Here is a 19556-nt window from a genome sequence, read left to right on the forward strand (position 1 = left end):
TTAGTCTTTTGCTCAGTGAAGGAAACCATCAACAAAACAAAAAGGCAACATACTGAATGGGAAAAGATATTGGCAAAGGATATAGTTGATAAGGGATTAATAACACAACTCAACACCAAAAAACCCAGGCTTATTCATGAGCAGAGGACATGCATAGACATTTTTCCAAAGAAGACATACAGATGGCCAATAGACATGTGACATACTCAGCATCACTCATCATCAGGGAAATGCAAATCAAAACCACAATGATATATCACCTTACACTTGTCAGAATGGCTCAAACAAGAAACATAAGAAATAACAAGTGTTGGCAAGTATGTGGAATGAAAGGAATCCTCATACACTTTTGGTGGGAATGTAAATTGATGCAGCCATTGTGGAAAAGAGTATGGAGCTTCCTCGAAAAATTAATTATAGAATTACCATATGATCCAGTAATTTTACCACTGCATATTTACCCAAAGAAAATGAAAACACTAATTGGAAAAAGTGTATTCACCCCTATGTTTATTGTGCCATTATTTACAATAGCTAAGATATGAAAGCAACCCAAGTGTCCATCTATAGATCAATGGATAAAAAAGATGTGTGTGTGTGTGTATACTCATATATGTGTGTGTGTATACACACAAAGTGAGTGTATAAATATATATGTATACCCACATATAATGGAATATTACTCAGCTATAAAAAATGAAATCTTGCTATTTGCAACAATATGGATGGATGTAGAGGTATAATGCTAAGTGAGATGTCAGCCAGAGAAAGACAAATACCATATGATTTCATTCATATGTGGAATTTAAGAAACAAAACAGTCAAGAAAAAAAGGACAAAAAAAATAGACTCTTAACTATAGAGAACAATGTAATGGTTACCAGAATGGAGTTGGTGGGGGGACGGGTGAAATAGGTGAAGGGGATGAAGAGTACACTTATTGGGATGAGCGCCGAATAACATATAGAATTGTTGAATCATTATATTGTACACCTGAAACTAAAATAACACTATGTTAATTATACTTGAATAAAAAAATGCATCCATGTATTCCATCATCCCAATTTTTTTTTTCCATCATCCCAATTTTATAGTTTAAAAGCAATAGGTTACTATCTACCTCTTGCAGTAGCAAAGTTGAAAGAAGCAATTTAAGAGAATATTTTATCTTCTACTTATGTCATTTATTTTGGTTCTCCCCTACCTATCTGCAGCACCCATCCACACCAAAATCTTGAACCACAGTCTTTCTCACAGCATTGGGTTGACCAATACTATCCTTCTGCTCACCTTTCACTCAGTTTTTTCTTCTTCTGAGGAATTAAAAGTATCTATACTACACTTTCTTGCTCTTTCTATTTCTGTCCACATTAACTCAGATGGAAAATCAGTCCCTTCATTGTGTGCCAGAGATTACCATACATACAAGGCCTTTATAAGCGTATCAGACTTCCTAGAAAGGTAAGAGAAGATTTATATGGCAGCAATACAAATGACTTACAATTGAATATATGTTACCCCTGTTTGTCTTTTGCCATTTACATCTATCAGGACTCATTTTAAAATTTCCCTATTTCCTCATATTTGGGCATAACCATCAGAATTCCTTATTTCCCTAGGCCTTCTACCAACCTCGAGAGACATGTTCTTATTTTGGCATGTAGTGTTGACTACTCTGTTACTTATTTGACTCCAGGTTAATTTTCTTATGTCCAAAGTTGCATAAATCTGCTGTTAGCTAAATAATGCACGATAACTTCAGCTTCTTCCTTTTGAGTGGCACCAAAGTAGGGACACAGTCTTTAAAAACTCTATATTTCTCTCTCATCTTTTCTGGCTGGTCTTTGTGAGGGGGAGAGAGCAACAGAGAGGTTTATTTATCCTGACCAATGGGCATTATGCCACCCCCATAGCAAGCAATAAAGTCCTTTGTTATTTATGCACCTACATAATAATATGATGTATTATTATTATCTGTAACTGTATGATCACTTTTTTTTTTTTAAAGATATTAGCATACCTGACCAACTCCAGTTCCTCATAGTCAGGTTTTCACTAGTATATGATTTAATAATATATCTTCAGTTGTTTTTAATGAATATCAATATAAAAAAGATTGCATACCCTTTAAAAATATTTCTTATTAAATGTTACAGGATATATTTTAAATGATACTTAAAATCTTTAAAATATGTTGCTGTGGAAAACTTTAAATGTAATAGAAAATAGAAAAGCATAATGAACTCCTATATGTCCCTTACCTCTCTTCAGCAATTTATTATCTTATGGAGAATCTTACTTTATACTCCTACTAACTTTCTCTCACCATTTTAATTTAAAATAAGTAAATGACCTTTTTTTTAAAGATTTTATTTATTTATTTGAGAGATAAAGAATGAGACAGAGCATGAGAGAGGGGAGAGTCAGAGGAAGAAGCAGACTCCCCGCCGAGTGGGGAGTCCGATGAGGGACTCGATCCTAGGACTCGAGGATCATGACCTGAGCTGAAGGCAGTCGCTTAACCAACTGAGCCACACAGGCACCCCATAAATGACCTTTTTAAATGCTCATGTTTTCACCACAGTATAAAGCATAATTGTTTGACCTTGGTGTTTTGATCCCATGTGATATTCATGAGCTAAAACAGCCATCCACCATATAGCTCCTTCTTTCCTTTCTTGGGAGATTCCCTTTTAGAGAATCCTATTTTAGGGATTTTTTTTTTCTTTTTCATAAAAGTCTTTATAATTTTCTTGCATTTTTCTAAGGAGTAATTAACTCAATGAGTAACAGTGATAGAAAGAATCCACAAAATAGTTACTCAAACTGTGTGGTAACATTTGATACTTAATAAAAACTGAAAGAAGAATAAAATATTTTTGACAAATATTAAATATTAGACCTGTTAGAAATTATCCAGAATTAGCCTCGATAGAATTAATGGCTCTGAAGGAAAGTGGAAACTAGCAGAAGCTAATTAATGAAATTTGATTAATACAATTTGATATGGATGGAATGATTAATAGATAAAATATGCTTTAATTTCAAATGGGGAAGAATTGATACCAATATAAATAATTTTATTAAATGATGATTAAATAAAAGGAACAGTATATGTAAAAAGTAATTATGTATCTAAATGATGTTAATGGAATTCCCTCCATTGAAAATATTTTTTCAATCAAAACATGTCAACTTTGAAATAATTCTGATTAGGCACCTGGGTGGCTCAGTTGGTTAACTGTCTGGGTCTTAATCTCAAGCTCAGGTCTCCATCTCAGGGGTGTGATTTCAAGCCCCATGTTGGGCTCCACACTGGGCGTGGAGCCTGGTTAAAAAATATTTTTTAGCTCTGAAATAATTCTGATTAAATGTTTATATTTAAAACATCAGAGTAAAAGTGAATTAGAATCGGATGTTCTTCAATTAACTCATACAAAAGTTTGAGTGGTAGAAAATATCTCTGAAGATTTCTAAATTTCTATAGAAAATTAGAGCCTTACTAAAACTGAAAATAGGTATCTTTTCTTCATACTGCTAACATTCCTGGGCAGTTTTGTCTCATTGACAGCCACATGCATTTTTCCTATCTGTGCTACCAAAGATCTTCAAATTTCCTTAATATAGATATTAGAGAAATCTTGGGCATTACTTCATGATCTCGTCACTGAGACTAGTTCTTTTCTAGCTGATATAGCTTTCATTTTAAATATCAGGATCATGGTGCTTTCCCCAAAGGTTGCTCTATTACAATAGAAGCCTCATTCTAATTATCTATGGAGGGAGATGTAATCTCACCCAAAATATTAAGAATTACAAGAAGCCAGGCTTCAAAGTCTCCTTTCATTGACACATCCTTAGAATATTTTAACTTCATTTACTACTCACTTCCCACCTTAGTGTTATTTTTATCATATACTGTATTTCTTCATGTATTTTAAATGACATATACTGTTATTGTTTTGTAAAATCAATATACACTTACATTTACCCATTTCCTTGCATTTCCATGTTTTCATATGAGATTACTTTCTTTCTTCCTGAAGAACCATATTTCACCTTCATTTTTGAAAAAAAAAACCTGTTTCGCTGGGTCTGGAATTCTATATTGGCAGTGATTTGCCCACCCCCAACCCTGCCACTTTGGCATTTAAAAGACACCATTTGATTGTCTTATATCTCTTATTGCTTGGTGGCTATTAAGATTTTCTCTTTGTTTTTGGTTTTCAGCAGTTTTACTTTGATAGGCCTAGACTGGATTTTCATTACATTTATTTTGCTTGGTTTTCACAGAACATCTTTAGTCTGTAGATTTATGTGAATCTGTTTGAAAATTCTCAGCTGTTGTTTCTCCCTTACTCTCTCTTCTCTTTTTTGGGGAGAATGGGGAACCATGTATTAATTTACTATTGCTACCTGGCAAATTACACAGGCTTAGTGTCTTTAAATAATTCTATTTATTTCACAGTTCTAAGGTCATATGTCAAGATGCCATGATTGGGTCCTCTGTTGAGTGTCACAGGCTGAAATTAGGGTATTGGCTGGGCTGTGCTCCTTTCTGGAGGCTCTGGGGAAGAATCTGCTTCCAAGTTCATTCAGGTTATTGGCCATTCAGTTGCTTGGGGATGTAAAAAATGAGGTCTTTGTTTCCTTGCTAGCTGTCAACTGAGGACCAATTTTAGCTCTTAGAGGCTACCCCCATTCTTTACTGCATGATTCTCTTTGTCTTCAAGGCTAGCAACAGATGATCACTCTTATGTCACATGCTTTGAATCTCTAATTTCAGAAAAATCCCAGTACTTTTTAAGGCTCACCTAGTTAGATGAGGTTTATCCTCTCTCTTTTACAGTCATCTATATCACATAATATAATTTAGTAAGGAGAGAAAATTTCATCAATTCATAGTCCTCAGAATCATGCAGGCTTATGCAATAGGGGGTGGGAATCTTAGGTGGCATCTTAGAATTCTGCCCCACACCCACTACAAATAGGCCTTTTCACTGTGTTTAGTCACCATGTTTTTCAGTTCTAACATTTATGTTTTTGTAGGATCCAAACTCCTGGTGAAATTCCACATAATTTAAAATATTTTATCCATTTCCCCCTCTATTTCCTGGAAATTATTAATCATCACTATTTTAAAGTTCTTGCTATTAGGTGAATCATGTCGATCATCCATGAGTCTTACTTGTATTTGTTTTTCTCTTAATTATAAGCCAATTATTTTATCTCCCAATAACATTTTACAATTGTCTATTTCTCTCTTTGTTTCAGCTTCATGTATTTTTAGACTGTTATGTGTATATACATTGATAATTGTTACATCTTATTACTGAGTTCTTTTCACCTTTATAAAGTGTCTTTTTCCATCTCTGGTAATTGTCTTTGTCTTAATATCTACATTTTATTTTTAAATTATTTTAATTTTTTAAACATTTTTATTTATTTATTCATGAGAGATGGAGAGACAGGGGCAGCAGGAGAAGTAGGCTCCCCATGGAGCGCCCCACGGATTCCCCAATGCGGGACTCAATCTCAGGACCCTGGGATCATGACCTGAGCCGAAGGCAGATACCTATCTGGCTCAGCCACCCAGGTGCCCATTAAATAGTCACTTTAGCTTTCTCTTGCTGACTGTTTCCATGTGTATCTTATTTCTATCATTTTATGTTCCAACTATTTGTGTCTACATTTAAAGTGTTTCTTATAACCAGCATGTAATATGGTTTTGCTTTTTCTTCAATGTTGCTAATCTCTTTTTTTTTAAAGATTTACTTATTTATTTGAGAGAGAGAGAGAGAGTGTGCAAGTGGGGAGAGGGGCAGAGGGAGGGAGAGAATCTCAGACTCCCCGCTGAGTAAGGAGCCTACCTTGGGTCTGATCTCACAACCCTGAGATGATGACCTGAGCTGAAATCAAGAGTTGGACACTTTACCAACTGAGCCACACAGGTGCCCATCTGCTAATCTCTTTTAATTGGAGTTTTTGACTACTGAAATTTTTTGTAATTATTGATATAGTGGATTTAGATCTAACTTCTTCTTTTTTTTATTATTTGAATTGAATATATTTTACTATTTCATTTTAATGTAACTTTTGGCATTTTGGTTATATTACTTTCAATATTACTCCACAATCCTTCAACCCTTCCAGGACCTAATATCTTGATTCTACCATTTACTCACTAAACCTTCTTCATATTTTCATTTTCCCCTTTGTCAGCCCAGGTTCTATTGTCTGCAACCATTTATTATGCATTTATCGTTTGTCTAATCTCCAGGTCTAGTTTTCACTGTTCTCTACATTCCTCATTGTTCAAGGAGACTGAACTATAGGATGAGAGCTTCCTTGGCTTCTGACTGGGTTAAGATAATAAAAAGGCCTAGTAGAAAATCAGCTCAGGTCATGATCTCAGGGTTGTGAGATCGGACCTATGTCAGGCTCCTCACTCAGCGGGGAGTCTGAGATTCTCTCCCTCCCTTTCTGCCCCTCCCCTTACTTGCACAACCCAAGGCTTTTCAATTTCTGAGGTTTTTTTTTTTTTTTTCCCTGACTGGAATATACTTTTTTCAGGTAACCACATGATTCACTTCCTTACCTTCTTCAAATCTCTGCTCAAATATCACTGTATCACCGAGGCATTCCCTAATCATGCTAAATTCACTTCTATAATCCCTATATTTTTTTCCTTGCTTTATTTTTTTCTCCAAAGTATATGTCACCATGTGTTTCATTATAAAGTGTTTTTTTTTTTTTTTTTTTTTTTAATTACCTGTCTCATCCAAGTTATCTACATGATGGCAGGGAGTTCTATTGTATTGCTTACTGTGTTTTCCCAGCACCTAGAATAGTGTTTGACACATGGGCACTAAAAAGAATATGGTGGAATGAATTAATTGCAATTTGAATATTTGGATATTTCCATTTTTTATTTAACATATCTAGTAATCACATAACAACTGCCCCAAAGAAGCCGACATGATTTTGGATCATGATTTTATGAATCACTCAAATTCAAGTCATCTTTGTTTCCTCTTATTCTTTAACTAGTAACCTAGTTCCATATTTCTGGTGAATTTATTATTTTTTTCAAAGTTAGAATATTTTCAGTAGATTAATAAGTTTATAACTAGTCTCTGTATCACCAAACTTTGTTTAATTCTTCTTAGAAAATATCACCTATTCATCTTCTTTGATTTATCAATCCTACAACAACAACCCAAAATTTTCATTCAGGGCTACATTGTGACTTTAATTGACTCTAGACTCTTTTGCCTTTGTAAGCCCCTTCCCTCACTTAAAAAAAAAAAATAGTGTAAAACTTCATTGGTATGAAGACAAGCATGATCCCAGCTGGATTCATTATTATTCATTATTATTTATTCATTATTATTATGTTCAGTTTTCCTTTAATTTTAGGAGGCACTATAACTAAAACATTTAAAGGGGCTCTTAAAGTATTGTGGGCCTTAGGCATTGTGCCTACTTTGCCTAATAGGTAACAGCCCTCATCATTACATACAAAAGTCTTATCTTTTTCTCATGGTTCCAAAACCTTCTGCAGTTGGGTAACTGTCCATTTTTCAAGTCCCAGCTAAAAATCCACTTTATTCATTGTCTTAATTGTCCTCAATTTATACAGCTCTCCATTTGTGCAATTGAAAGTAAATATCTTTGGTGAAATTTTTTAAATTAATAGAATTTATCCAAAGTAACTCTAGTTACACACACACACACACACACGCATTTTGTTACATAAAATACCTACGGCTTATCATTAATATTTCATTTCTAAATAATGAATGGCAGAGTTAATGTAAGAATATTGACTAATAAAACTAGCTAGTGTCCCTGCAGTTGTTGATTTTATTTTATTTTACAATAACAGGAGTTTTGTTTTATATTTCTAAAAGATTGTTTCTTATTTTCATTTTCCTAGGCATACTACAATTGTTCTTGTATCCAAGCAGGATTAGCAACCTCAGATGATCAAGGTGATTTTATTGATGCTAGACCTGGGGCATGTGATACAAAGTGCTATAAATTGCCTTTGTTCATTGCTTTTATCTTCTCTACAATTTTATTTTCTGTTTTTTCTGGTATACCATGCACCCTGACCATCCTTCGGTATGTATATATTATTCAAAATCATTGTTCATTTAATACATGAGAAAGCCAATTTTAGGAAGATTTTAGAATATTGCTATAAATGATTTATTCTTTTGTTTTGAGATAGCAATTGCAAGACAAGAAATTGCTATATTGTCAAAATTCATATATTTTCTTATTTCTCTGTTTTAACTAATTTTATTTGCTTAAAGTTTCTAACTATCACACTTAGTTTTAATTAAATTTAACTTATAATATGGTAACTTCATATATAGGAAAATTGTTACATTGTCAAAATTCATGTATATGTTTAATTTTTTATTTTATCTAATTTATTTACATAAAGCTTATAGATAACACATTTAGCTTAACTTTAAAACTAAATTTTTAATTTAATACACCTGGAAAATTCATAAATAGAAAATTCTTAATTATAACACAAATGTGATTATGTTGATTCATTAATTACAGGTATTTATTGAATATTTGCTTCTATATTAACCAATTTGACTATGAAAAAATCAGTGTCATTAGCAAAGAACATGATAACTTAAAAAATTTTAGAAAATCAGTACACAAGTTTTTCTAAATTAAAGCAACATTTGCTATTTATTTGTTCTTTCTGAATATGTGAATACATTCAATATTTCTTTTTATCATATTAGGAAAATAGTCAGTTGTTATTTTCAAGTTTTTTTCAAGAGGTTAACATAATTTAAGTCATGAGGAGCGATTTGTTGTTGCCTAGGAAAGCAGACTAGAAAACATGAATAAACATATGCAAAAAAAATTCTGAGAACTTGGGAATATGTGATTTCTGATTTCAATTAACTTGCAGTTTGGATGGTAGACAAAAGTTGGACATATTACTACAGTGAAGCAGCTTTTTAATCCATTCATCTGTGTCTGGACTAAAATTACAGGGACCAGTAAGATACATGCCTTGCCTTCAAGTTGCTTAGAGTATAATAGCGGGAGAAAAACACATAGTACAGTGGATACTTAGAGGTGCCTTGATTAAAGCTTGGAGAGTTTGACCCAGGATAAGGTGGAAGAAATGGTAATTTTTATCTAGGATTATTTGGAAATGCTTGTAGAAGGTATGGTACTGGAATTGAATTATGAAGATAAGTGCTTTGTCATAATGCAAACAGATCAGCGTAAAGTTCTTAACAGGAAAACTGAGCAGTGAGAGTAGAGGCAAAAATGTATGAAATATCTTGGCAAGGAGTTTGTTATGACTGGAGTAGCATGATGGTAAATGGGACAGGGAGATTTGTATTCCATAAGGATCTGATCATGGAAGGCTTTCTTTGCCGTATTAACATAAATGATGTTATCCTGTATGCACCTGGAGGCCATTGAAAACAATAAACCTCAAAATTAAAAGTAACCAACTATGCATTTTAGATAGAATACTTAGAAGATAGTGTAAAAGATGAAGCTGAGGGAAAAACTAGAGAAAAAGGAAAGTACTTAGGATATCATTCTTGAATTTAATAGTGGTATTTAGAGATAGAGGTGATGGAATATATTTGAAAAACATTTAGTTTGGATATAAGGGCAAGATTATTACTTTGATGTGCCTCATAAAAGATACAAAAAGAATTAGGATTATGTGCAGATTTCCAGTCCAGGGAGCTAAATGAATGACAATCCATTAACTGAGATAAGAAATTCAAGAAGAGAATGCTTAGATCAAAGATAAGCAGTACAATGTTAAACATGCCTTATGTAAAGTTCATGTGAAACATCCAAGCAAATATTTCCAGGAGTGAGATGAGACAGATGATAGTAATATTCCAGAAATTTAGTTCTGAGTCTTTTCACTTCTCCTTTTAACTATACAAAATCAATAAGGAAAATAAATAAAATAAATAAGGAAAATAAAACACACATGCATGTGTGCATATGCATGCACACACATATACTATAGTTTTAATCTAATTATGAAATAGATAAAAAGTCACAAAGTTGAAATTGCATGTAAGTATTGCCAAAATTGAAGCAGAACTGGAAGCCAGTGTGTAGATTCACAAAGATGTTACAAAGACTGACAGGAAATGTGGAATGGCTCTCAGGATTGACAGATCTCCTATATCTCCAGCATATTATTTCTGCTCAGAAGGAGAAGGCCCCACCTTATAATGGAAGTTATGGGGAGCACAACCTAGGTAGATAAGTCAAGGTAGAATCTCTCTGGAAAGAATGAAAAAAAGGCTTGGAAAATGTCCAGGAGGTCCAGACATAACAGATCTCAAAAAGTGCCAGCAAAATATACCTTCTATAATTGAACACATAACATTAGAAAAAAGAAATGTGAAGAGATCTCAGAAGCCCATGGCTTGCAGTGGAAGTTCTTTTGAGGCAGACCAGAATTGGAGAGGCAGAGGAGGTAGAACCACACATAGGAATCATAGTTAAGTCCTTCCCTATATCAACAGAGGAGATAACTTCAGTTTTGAAGCTTGGAAGCCCTGCCTTATGTTCCATTTTCATAACCTCCCTCTAATTTAAGAAAATTCATCTTATTGAATTTTCTCATGAATAAGTGGAAAAGGAAAAGGTTCTGCCTACATACAAAATAACTATAGTAAAAGAAATGAAAGTTATTAAACATTACTACACACAATGAAAACTCAATAGAATATTGTTATGGTGAATCAGATAAAAATATAAATGCAGCTATATGTAAGTTTAAGCTAAAAAAGTTAAACAATTATGGCCACAAAATGAGAAAATAGCTAGATGAAGGAGGCTATGGAATGCAAACTAACAGAACTCAGGAAAGAAATTAAAAGGAAACAATTCAGAAATGAAAACTAAATTATAAAGCACACAGGGAAGAAAAGATAACATAGAAACCAACTGTGGTTGAAAGAGAAGGAGGAAGAAATGGAGAATATAGAATCAAAATAAGAAAAAAGTGTTAGAGAAAAGGGACTAAAATAGAAGATAGGAAAAGAAGATCCAACATACGTGTAATTGAAGTTCCCAGAGAAGAAAACCAAAACAATCCAACAATAAATATCTAAATCTCTAGTTAAACTTTCCTGAAATAATGATATTTAATAAACACTGAAATAATAAGCAATAATAATGAATAATGAATATATACTGAAATATAAAAGATTTGCATTTACATACTGAAATGGCACATCAAGTATCAGGGGAAACTGACCCAAAACAGTCAACACTGAGATATATAATAGTAAAATTGTTATATTTAAAGATGTAGAAATAGTCCTTTTGCCATCTAAAAAAAGAGGAAAGCAAAAAAGTTTGGCACTGGATTTCTCAACAGCAACACTCACCTCTAGAAACTAGAGAGACACTTAAAAGATTGCTGAGGAAAGAAAATATGGGTTAATTATTTTATCATCAACAAACTGCCCTACAATTATAAACAGTTTTGATGTGGCAGAACCCAGGAAATGTTGTTATGAGATACTTCTTAAGAATTGACAGCAAGATGAGTTATAACTAGCCAAAATATAATTGGGAAAACTTTGATAAAATGTCCATTGGTGAGCATTAGCTATGTTAAACTAAACGATTTAACTACTTATATTTAACTACTATATTTTCTAAATATAATTAATTTATGCTAGAACTAAGACAAATACTAAGCTGAGCATAAGGGTGACAAAATAGAATGCAATGTAATATGATTTGAAAAGTAGAAATTATATAACAAAAATGAGGGAAGAAAACAGATCAAAAGAAGGACAAGCTTATTGGATGCCTAATAGGTAATAAATGGGGAGTCAAGGGAAATCATGTTTATAGACATTTTACTGAAGCATAATATATATTCAGAAGAGTGCACATATCACTAGTATACAGTTTGATGCATTTTTACAAAGTGAAGACACCAATGTAACCACAATCCAGTTGAAGAAATCAATAATTACAAGTATTCCAAAAATCTTTCCAATAACTCCCTTCTTGTCACCAAGTCCTTCATTCCTTAAAGTTACCACTATCCTGACTTCTATGCTGAATAGGTTAATTTGTTCTGTTTGTACTTTATGTGTATAGGAGATTATGGCACATAGTCATTTGTGTTTGTATTGTGTTACTCAACAATGTGCTTCTAAGAGTCAATATTGTTGCATATAAAAGAAATTCATTTTCATTGCCCTATAGTAATGCTGTCTGATCATATTATCTAAAATAATGAGATGTTTTATATATCTGCTTTCCAAAATAGTAGTCTATCAGCATGCGCATGCTGATATTTGAAATGCAGTTAAGTGTGAATGAGGCAGTGGACTTTTTTATTTAGTTTTAATAGACTTAAATTTAAGTAGGCACAAATGGTTAATGGTTACCATATTGAATAGCATAGTTTATAGTAGTCCATTGTATGAATATACTAAAATTTGTCCATTTGTTCTATAGTTAATGTTTTCAGTTAAGAGCTGTTAGGGTTGCTGTTTCCATAAACATTTTTGTACTTGTCTTTTGGGAAAGATATGAATATATTTCTATTGAATACATATATAAACAACAGAATTGCTGGGTCATAGGGTTTACATATATTAAGCTTTTTAATTTTAAAAGTTTTTGCACAAATTCATTCTTCTAGCAGTCTGTTATTGTTTTTTTAACTTGAGCAATTTTGTTGGGTGTGTGTTAATATTTCACTGTGATTTTAATATCCTTATTCAGAGGACTGATATGATTGAATACATTTTCCTGTACTTATTAACCATATGAACACACAATTTTGTCAAGTATCTGTTTGGTTCTTTTGTCTATTTTTATTTATTTATTTATTTATTTATTTATTTATTTATTTATTTTTTCTTTTGTCTATTTTTATATTGGTTTGTCTGTTTATTATTGATTTGTAGGATTCCTTTCTATACTGCTTATATACCCCAAGTCAGGAATTACTTGTCATATATATTCATAGCAAATATCTTTTCTGACTCAATGGCTTGCCTTCTCAGCTGTGATAATGTCATCTTTTGAGGAAAATAATTTTTTGATTTTAATGTACTGTTTAAGAAATATTTCCATAAGCAAAATCATGAGGACATTTACTACATTATTTTAATAAAAATTATAAAATCAATAATTCAGCTGGAAATTTTTTGATATATTGTAGGAATCCAGTTTCATTCCTTTTTTGTATGAATACTAAGAGACTCCCCACCATTTACTTAAAGGCTATACTTACCCTGTAGCAGTGTACAAGAGACCCTATATATGTGGATCTATTTCTGTATCTGTTCTGTTCCATTGGATTATTTATGCATCCTTGCACCAGTATTACACTGTCTTAATTGTTGTACAGTTATTGTGAATATATTTGTATCAGTCTTTGTTGTAAGTCCATCTTCGAGACTTTCTTGGCCATTCTTGTATTTTGAGGTGATTGAAATCCAGCAAGTCAATGTCTATAATAACATGATGACATTTTTTTGGGGGGGGGCTTTTTTTATGTTATGTTAATCACCATACATTACATCATTAGTTTTTGAGGTAGTGTTCCATGATTCATTGTTTGCATATAACACCCAGTGCTCCATTCAATACGTGCCCTCTTTAATACCCATCACCAGGCTAACCCATCCCCCCACTCCCTCCCCTCTAGAACCCTTGGGTTGTTTCTCAGAGTCCATAGTCTCTCATGGTTGTCTCCCCATCCAATTTCCCCCCTTCATTTTTCCCTTCCTACTACTTTTTTTTTTTTTTTAACATATCATGTATTATTTGTTTCAGAGGTACAGGTCTGTGATTCATCAGTCTTACACAATTCACAGTGCTCACCATAGCACATACCTTCCCCAATGTCTATCACCCAGCCACCCCATCCCTCCTACCCCCCACCACTCCAGCAACTGTCAGTTTGTTTCCTGAGATTAAGAATTCCTCACATCAGTGAGATCATATGATACGTGTCTTTCTCTGATTTACTTATTTCACTTAGCATAAAACCCTCTAGTTCTCTCCACGTTGTTGCAAATGGCAAGATTTTGGTTTTATTGATGGCTGCATAATATTCCACTGTATATATATACCACATCTTCTTTTTTTTTTTTTTTTTTTTAAATGTTTTATTTATTTATTTATTTATTTGACAGAGAGAGACACAATGAGAGAGGGAACACAGCAGGTGGAGTGGGAGAGGCAGAAGCAGGCCTCTCGCCGAGCAGGGAGCCCAGTGTGGGGCTCGATCCCAGGACCCTGGGATCATGACCTGAGCCGAAGGCAGACGCTTAACAACTGAGCCACCCAGGCGCCCCAACACATCTTTATCCATTCATCTGTTGATGAACATCTTGGCTCTTTCCATAGTTTGGCTATTGTGGACATTGCTGCTATAAACATTGGGGTGCACATAACCCTTTGGATCACTACATTTGTATCTTTGCGGTAAATACCCAGTAGTGCAATTGCTGGGTCGTAGGGTAGCTCTATTTTCAACTTTTTGAGGAACCTCCATACTGTTTTCCAGAGTGGCTGCACCAGCTTGCATTCACACCAACAGGGTAGGAGGGTTCCCCTTTTTCAACAACCCTGCCAACATCTGTTGTTTCCTGACTTGTTCATTTTAGCCATTCTGACTGGTGTGAGGTGGTATCTCATTGAGGTTTTGATTTGGATTTCCCTGTTGCTGAGTGACGTTGAACACTTTTCCATGTGTCTGTTGGCCATTTGGATGTCTTCTTTGGAAAAATGTCTGTTCATGTCTTCTGCCCATTTCTTGATTGGATTATTTGTTCTTTGGGTGTTGAGTCTGATAAGTTCTTTATAGATTTTGGATACTAGCCCTTTATCTGATATGTCATTTGCAAATATCTTCTCCCATTCTGTCGGTTGTGTTTTGGTTTTGTTGACTTTCATTTGCTGTGCAAAAGCTTTTTATCTTGATGAAGTCCCAATAGTTCATTTTTGCCCTTGCTTCCCTTGCCTTTGGTGATGTTTCTAGGAAGAAGTTGCTGTGGCTGAGATTGAAGAGCTTGCTGCCTTTGTTCTCCTCTAGGATTTTGATGGACTCCTCTCTCACATTTAGGTCTTTCATCCATTTGGAGTCTATTTTTGTGTGTGGTGTAAGGAAATGGTCCAATTTCATTCTTCTGCATGGGGCTGTCCAATTTTCCTAACACCATTTGTTGAAGAGACTGTCTTTTTTCCATTGGACATTCTTTCCTGCTTTGTCAAAGATTAGTTGACCATAGAGTTGAGGGTCGGTTTCTGGCCTCTCTATTCTGTTCCATTGATCTATGTGTCTATGTTTTTGTGCCAGTACCATACCATCTTGATGACTACAACTTTGTAATAGAGCTTGAATTCTGGCATTGTGATGCCACCAGCTTTGCTTTTCTTCTTCAACATTCCTCTGGCTATTTGGGGTCTTTTCTGGTTCCTAACAAATTTTATGATTATTTTTTCCATTTCTTTGAAAAAAGTTGATGGTATTTTGATAGGGATTGCATTAAATGTGTAGATTGCTCTAGGTAGCATTGACATCATCACAATATTTGTATTTCCAATCCATGAGCATGGGATATTTTTCCATTTCTTTGTGTCTTCCTAAATTTCTTTCATGAGTATTTTATAGTTTTCTGAGTACAGATCCTTTGCCTCTTTGGTTAGATTTATTCCTAGGTATCTTATGGTTTTGGGTGCAATTGTAAATGGGATCGACTCCTTCATTTCTCTTTCTTCTGTCTTGTTATTGGTGTATAGAAATGCAACTGATTTCTGTGTATTGATTTTATATCCTGCCACTTTACTGAATTCCTGTATGAGTTCTAGCAGTTTTGCGGTGGAGTCTTTTGGGTTTTCCACATAAAGTATCATATCATCTGCAACGAGTGAGAGTTTGACTTCTTCTTTGCCAATTTGGATGCCTTTGATTTCTTTTTGTTGTCTGATTGCTGTGGCTAGGACTTCTAATACTACATTGAATAGCACTGGTGATAGTGGACATCCCTGCCGCGTTCCTGACCTTAGGGGGAAAGCTCTCAGTTTTTCCCCATTGAGAATGTTATTCACTGTGGCTTTTTCATAGATGGCTTTTATGATATTGAGGTATGTACCCTCTATCCCTACACTCTGAAGAGTTTTAATCAAGAAAGTATGCTGCACTTTGTCAAATGCTTTTTCCGCATCTATTGAGAGGATCATATGGTTCTTGTTCTTTCTTTTATTAATGTATTGTGTCACATTGATTGATTTGCAGATGTTGAACCAACCTTGCAGCACAGGAATAAATCCCACTTGGTTGTGGTGAATAATCCTTTTAATATACTGTTGGATCCTATTGGCTAGTACTTTGGTGAGAATTTTTGCATCCATGTTCATCAGGGATATTGGTCTGTAATTCTCCTTTTTGATGGGGTCTTTGCCTGATTTTGGGATCAAGGTAATGCTGGCCTCATAAAATGAGTTTGGAAGTTTTCCTTCCATTTCTAGGTTTTGGAACAGTTTCAGAAGAATAGATATTAATTCTTCTTTAAATGTTGGGTAGAATTCCCCTGGGAAGCCATCTGGCCCTGGGCTCTTGTTTTTTGGGAGATTTTTGATGACTGCTTCAATTTCCATAGTGGTTATGGGTCTGTTCACATTTTCTATTTCTTCCTGGTTCAGTTTTGGTAGTTGATACATCTCTAGGAATATATCCATTTCTTCCAGATTATCTAATTTGCTGGCATATAGTTGCTCATAACATGTTCTTATAATTGTTTGTATTTCTTTGGTGTTGGTTGTGATCTCTCCTCTTTCATTCATGATTTTATTTATTTGGGTCATTTCTCTTTTCTTTTTGATAAGTGTGGCCATGGGTTTATCAATCTTATTAAATCTTTCAGAGAACCAGCTCCTAGTTTTGTTGATCTGTTCTACTGTTCTTTTGGTTTCTATTTCATTGATTTCTGCTCTGATCTTTATTATTTCTCTTCTCCTGCTGGGTTTAGGCTTCATTTGCTGTTCTTTCTCCAGCTCCTTTAGGTGTAGGGTTAGGTTGTGTACTTGAGACCTTTCTTGTTTCTTGAGAAAGGCTTGTATTGCTATATATTTTCCTCTTAGAACTGCCTTTGCTGCATCCCAAAGATTTTGAACAGTTGTGTTTTCATTTTCATTGGTTTCCATGAAATTTTTTAATACTTCTTTAATTTCCTGGTTGACCCATTCATTCTTTAATAGGACGCTCTTTAGCCTCCATGTGTTTGAGTTCTTTCCGACCTCCTCTTGTGATTGAGTTCTAGTTTCAAAGCATGGTGGTCTGAAAATATGCAGGGAATGATCCAATCTTTTGGTACCAGGTGAGACCTGATTTGTGACCTAGGATGTGATCTATTCTGGAGAATGTTCCATGGGCACTAGAGAAGAATGTGTATTCTGTTGCTTTGGGATGGAATGTTCTGAATATATCTGTGAAGTCCATTTGGTCCAGTGTGTCATTTAAAGTCTTTATTTCCTTGTTGATCTTTTGCTTAGATGATCTGTCCATTTCAGTGAGGGGGTGTTAAAGTCCTCTACTATTATTGTATTGTTGTTGTTGTATTTCTTTGCTTTTGTTATTAATTGGCTTATATAGTTGGCTGCTCCCATGTTAGGGGCATAGATATTTACAATTGTTAGATCTTCTTGTTGGATAGACCCTTTAAGTATGATATAGTGTCCTTCCTCATCTCTTATTAGAATCTTTGGTTTAAAATCTAATTTGTCTGATATAAGGATTTCCACCCCAGCTTTCTTTTGATGTCCATTAGCATGGTAAATTGTTTTCCACCCCCTCACTTTCAATCTGGGGGTGTCTTTGCATCTAAAATGAGTCTCTTGCAGACAGCATATCGATGGGTCTTGTTTTTTAATTCAATCTGATAGCCTGTGTCTTTTGATTGGGGCATTTAGCCCATTTACATTCAGGGTAACTGTTGAAAGATATGAATTTAGTGCCATTGTATTGCCTGTAAGGTGACTGTTACTGTATATTGTCTTTGTTCCTTTCTGGTCTGTGTTAATTTTAGGCTCTCTCTTTGCTTAGAGGACCCCTTTCAATATTTCTTGTAAGGCTGGTTTCGTGTTTGCAAATTCTTTTAGTTTTTGTTTGTACTGGAAGCTTTTTATCTCTCCTTCTATTTTTCAATGACAGCCTGGCTGGATATGGTATTCTTGGCTGCATATTTTTCTCATTTAGTGCTCTGAATATATCATGCCAGTCCTTTCTGGCCTGCCAGGTCTCTGTGGATAGGTCTGTTGTCAATCTAATGTTTCTAGCATTGTAGGTTACAGACCTCTTGTCCCGAGCTGCTTTCAGGATTTTCTCTTTGTCTCTGAGACTAGTAAGTTTTATTATTTTTTGTTGGGGTGTTGACCTATTTTTTTTGATTTTGAGGGGGTTCTCTGTGCCTCCGGATTTTGATGCCTGTTTCCTTCCCCAAATTAGGGAAGTTCTCTGCTATAATTTGCTCCAATATACCTTCTGCCCCTCTCTCTCTTTGTCTTCTTCTGGGATCCCAATTATTTTCATATTGTTTCGTCTTGTGGTATCACTTATCTCTCGAATTCTGCCCTCGTGATCCAGTAGTTGTTTATCTCTCTTTTTCTCAGCTTCTTTATTTTCCATCATTTGGTCTTCCGTATCACTGATTCTCTGTTCTGCCTCATTTATCCTAGCAGTTAGCACCCCCATATTTGATTGCACCTCATTAATAGCCTTTTTGATTTCGACTTGGTTAGATTTTAGTTCTTTTATTTCTCCAGAAAGGGTTTCTCTAGTATCTTCCATGCTTCTTTCAAGCCCAACTTGAAAGATACTTTATATATAATCTTATATATAAGATCTTTATAATCGTCATTATAAACTTTAGTTCCGACATCTTACTAATGTCCGTATTGATTAGGTCCCTGGCAGTCGGTACTGCCTCTTGTTCTTTTTTTTGAGGTGAGTTTTTCTGTCTTGTCATTTTGTCCAGAGGAGAGTAGATGAATGAGAGAACAAAATGCTAACAGGGTAACAACGACCCCAGAAAAATATACACTAAACAAACCAGAAGAGGCCTGAAACCGGGGGAAAAGAAAGGGAAAGAAAGAACAAAGAAAAAAAAAAAGAATACAATCAAATTTTATCAGTCTGGTGAATAGATCAGTGCCACACACTAGATTTTGCGCATATTTTGGTCTGTTAGAAGAAACTTCTTCCCAAAATTTTAAAGAAAGAAAAACTTATATATGTACAAAAATAAGGGTAAATACAATGAAGGGATGGAATATGACTGTAAAGTTGAAAATTATAAAAGATTTTATAATAGGAATTGATAAGAAGTTGGTTGAAAAAAGAAAGAAGAGAAATTAAAAAAAAAAGGGAGAGGATATGATCAGGCAGGAGACTATAACAAAGCCATACACTATAGATTTAGGGTATATTTTGGTCTGTTTGAAGAAACTGTATTCCAAAATTTTAAAGACAGAACAACTTATATACA

The 19556-nt window shown here is 34.3% G+C and overlaps 1 protein-coding gene across 1 annotated transcript in view; it reads left to right on the top strand.

Annotated features, from left to right (window-relative positions):
* Nucleotides 1–19556, top strand: part of SLCO6A1 (solute carrier organic anion transporter family member 6A1) — a 96514-nt gene that overhangs the window by 59364 nt on the left and 17594 nt on the right. The window contains exon 11 of the mRNA XM_032403546.1: nt 7940–8127. Coding sequence (XP_032259437.1) covers nt 7940–8127 — 188 coding nt within the window. The remainder of the gene's footprint in view (nt 1–7939; nt 8128–19556) is intronic.

This window comes from Phoca vitulina, unplaced genomic scaffold (genome assembly GCF_004348235.1).
Source record: "Phoca vitulina isolate PV1807 unplaced genomic scaffold, GSC_HSeal_1.0 scaffold6, whole genome shotgun sequence".
Taxonomy (NCBI): Eukaryota; Metazoa; Chordata; class Mammalia; order Carnivora; family Phocidae; genus Phoca; species Phoca vitulina.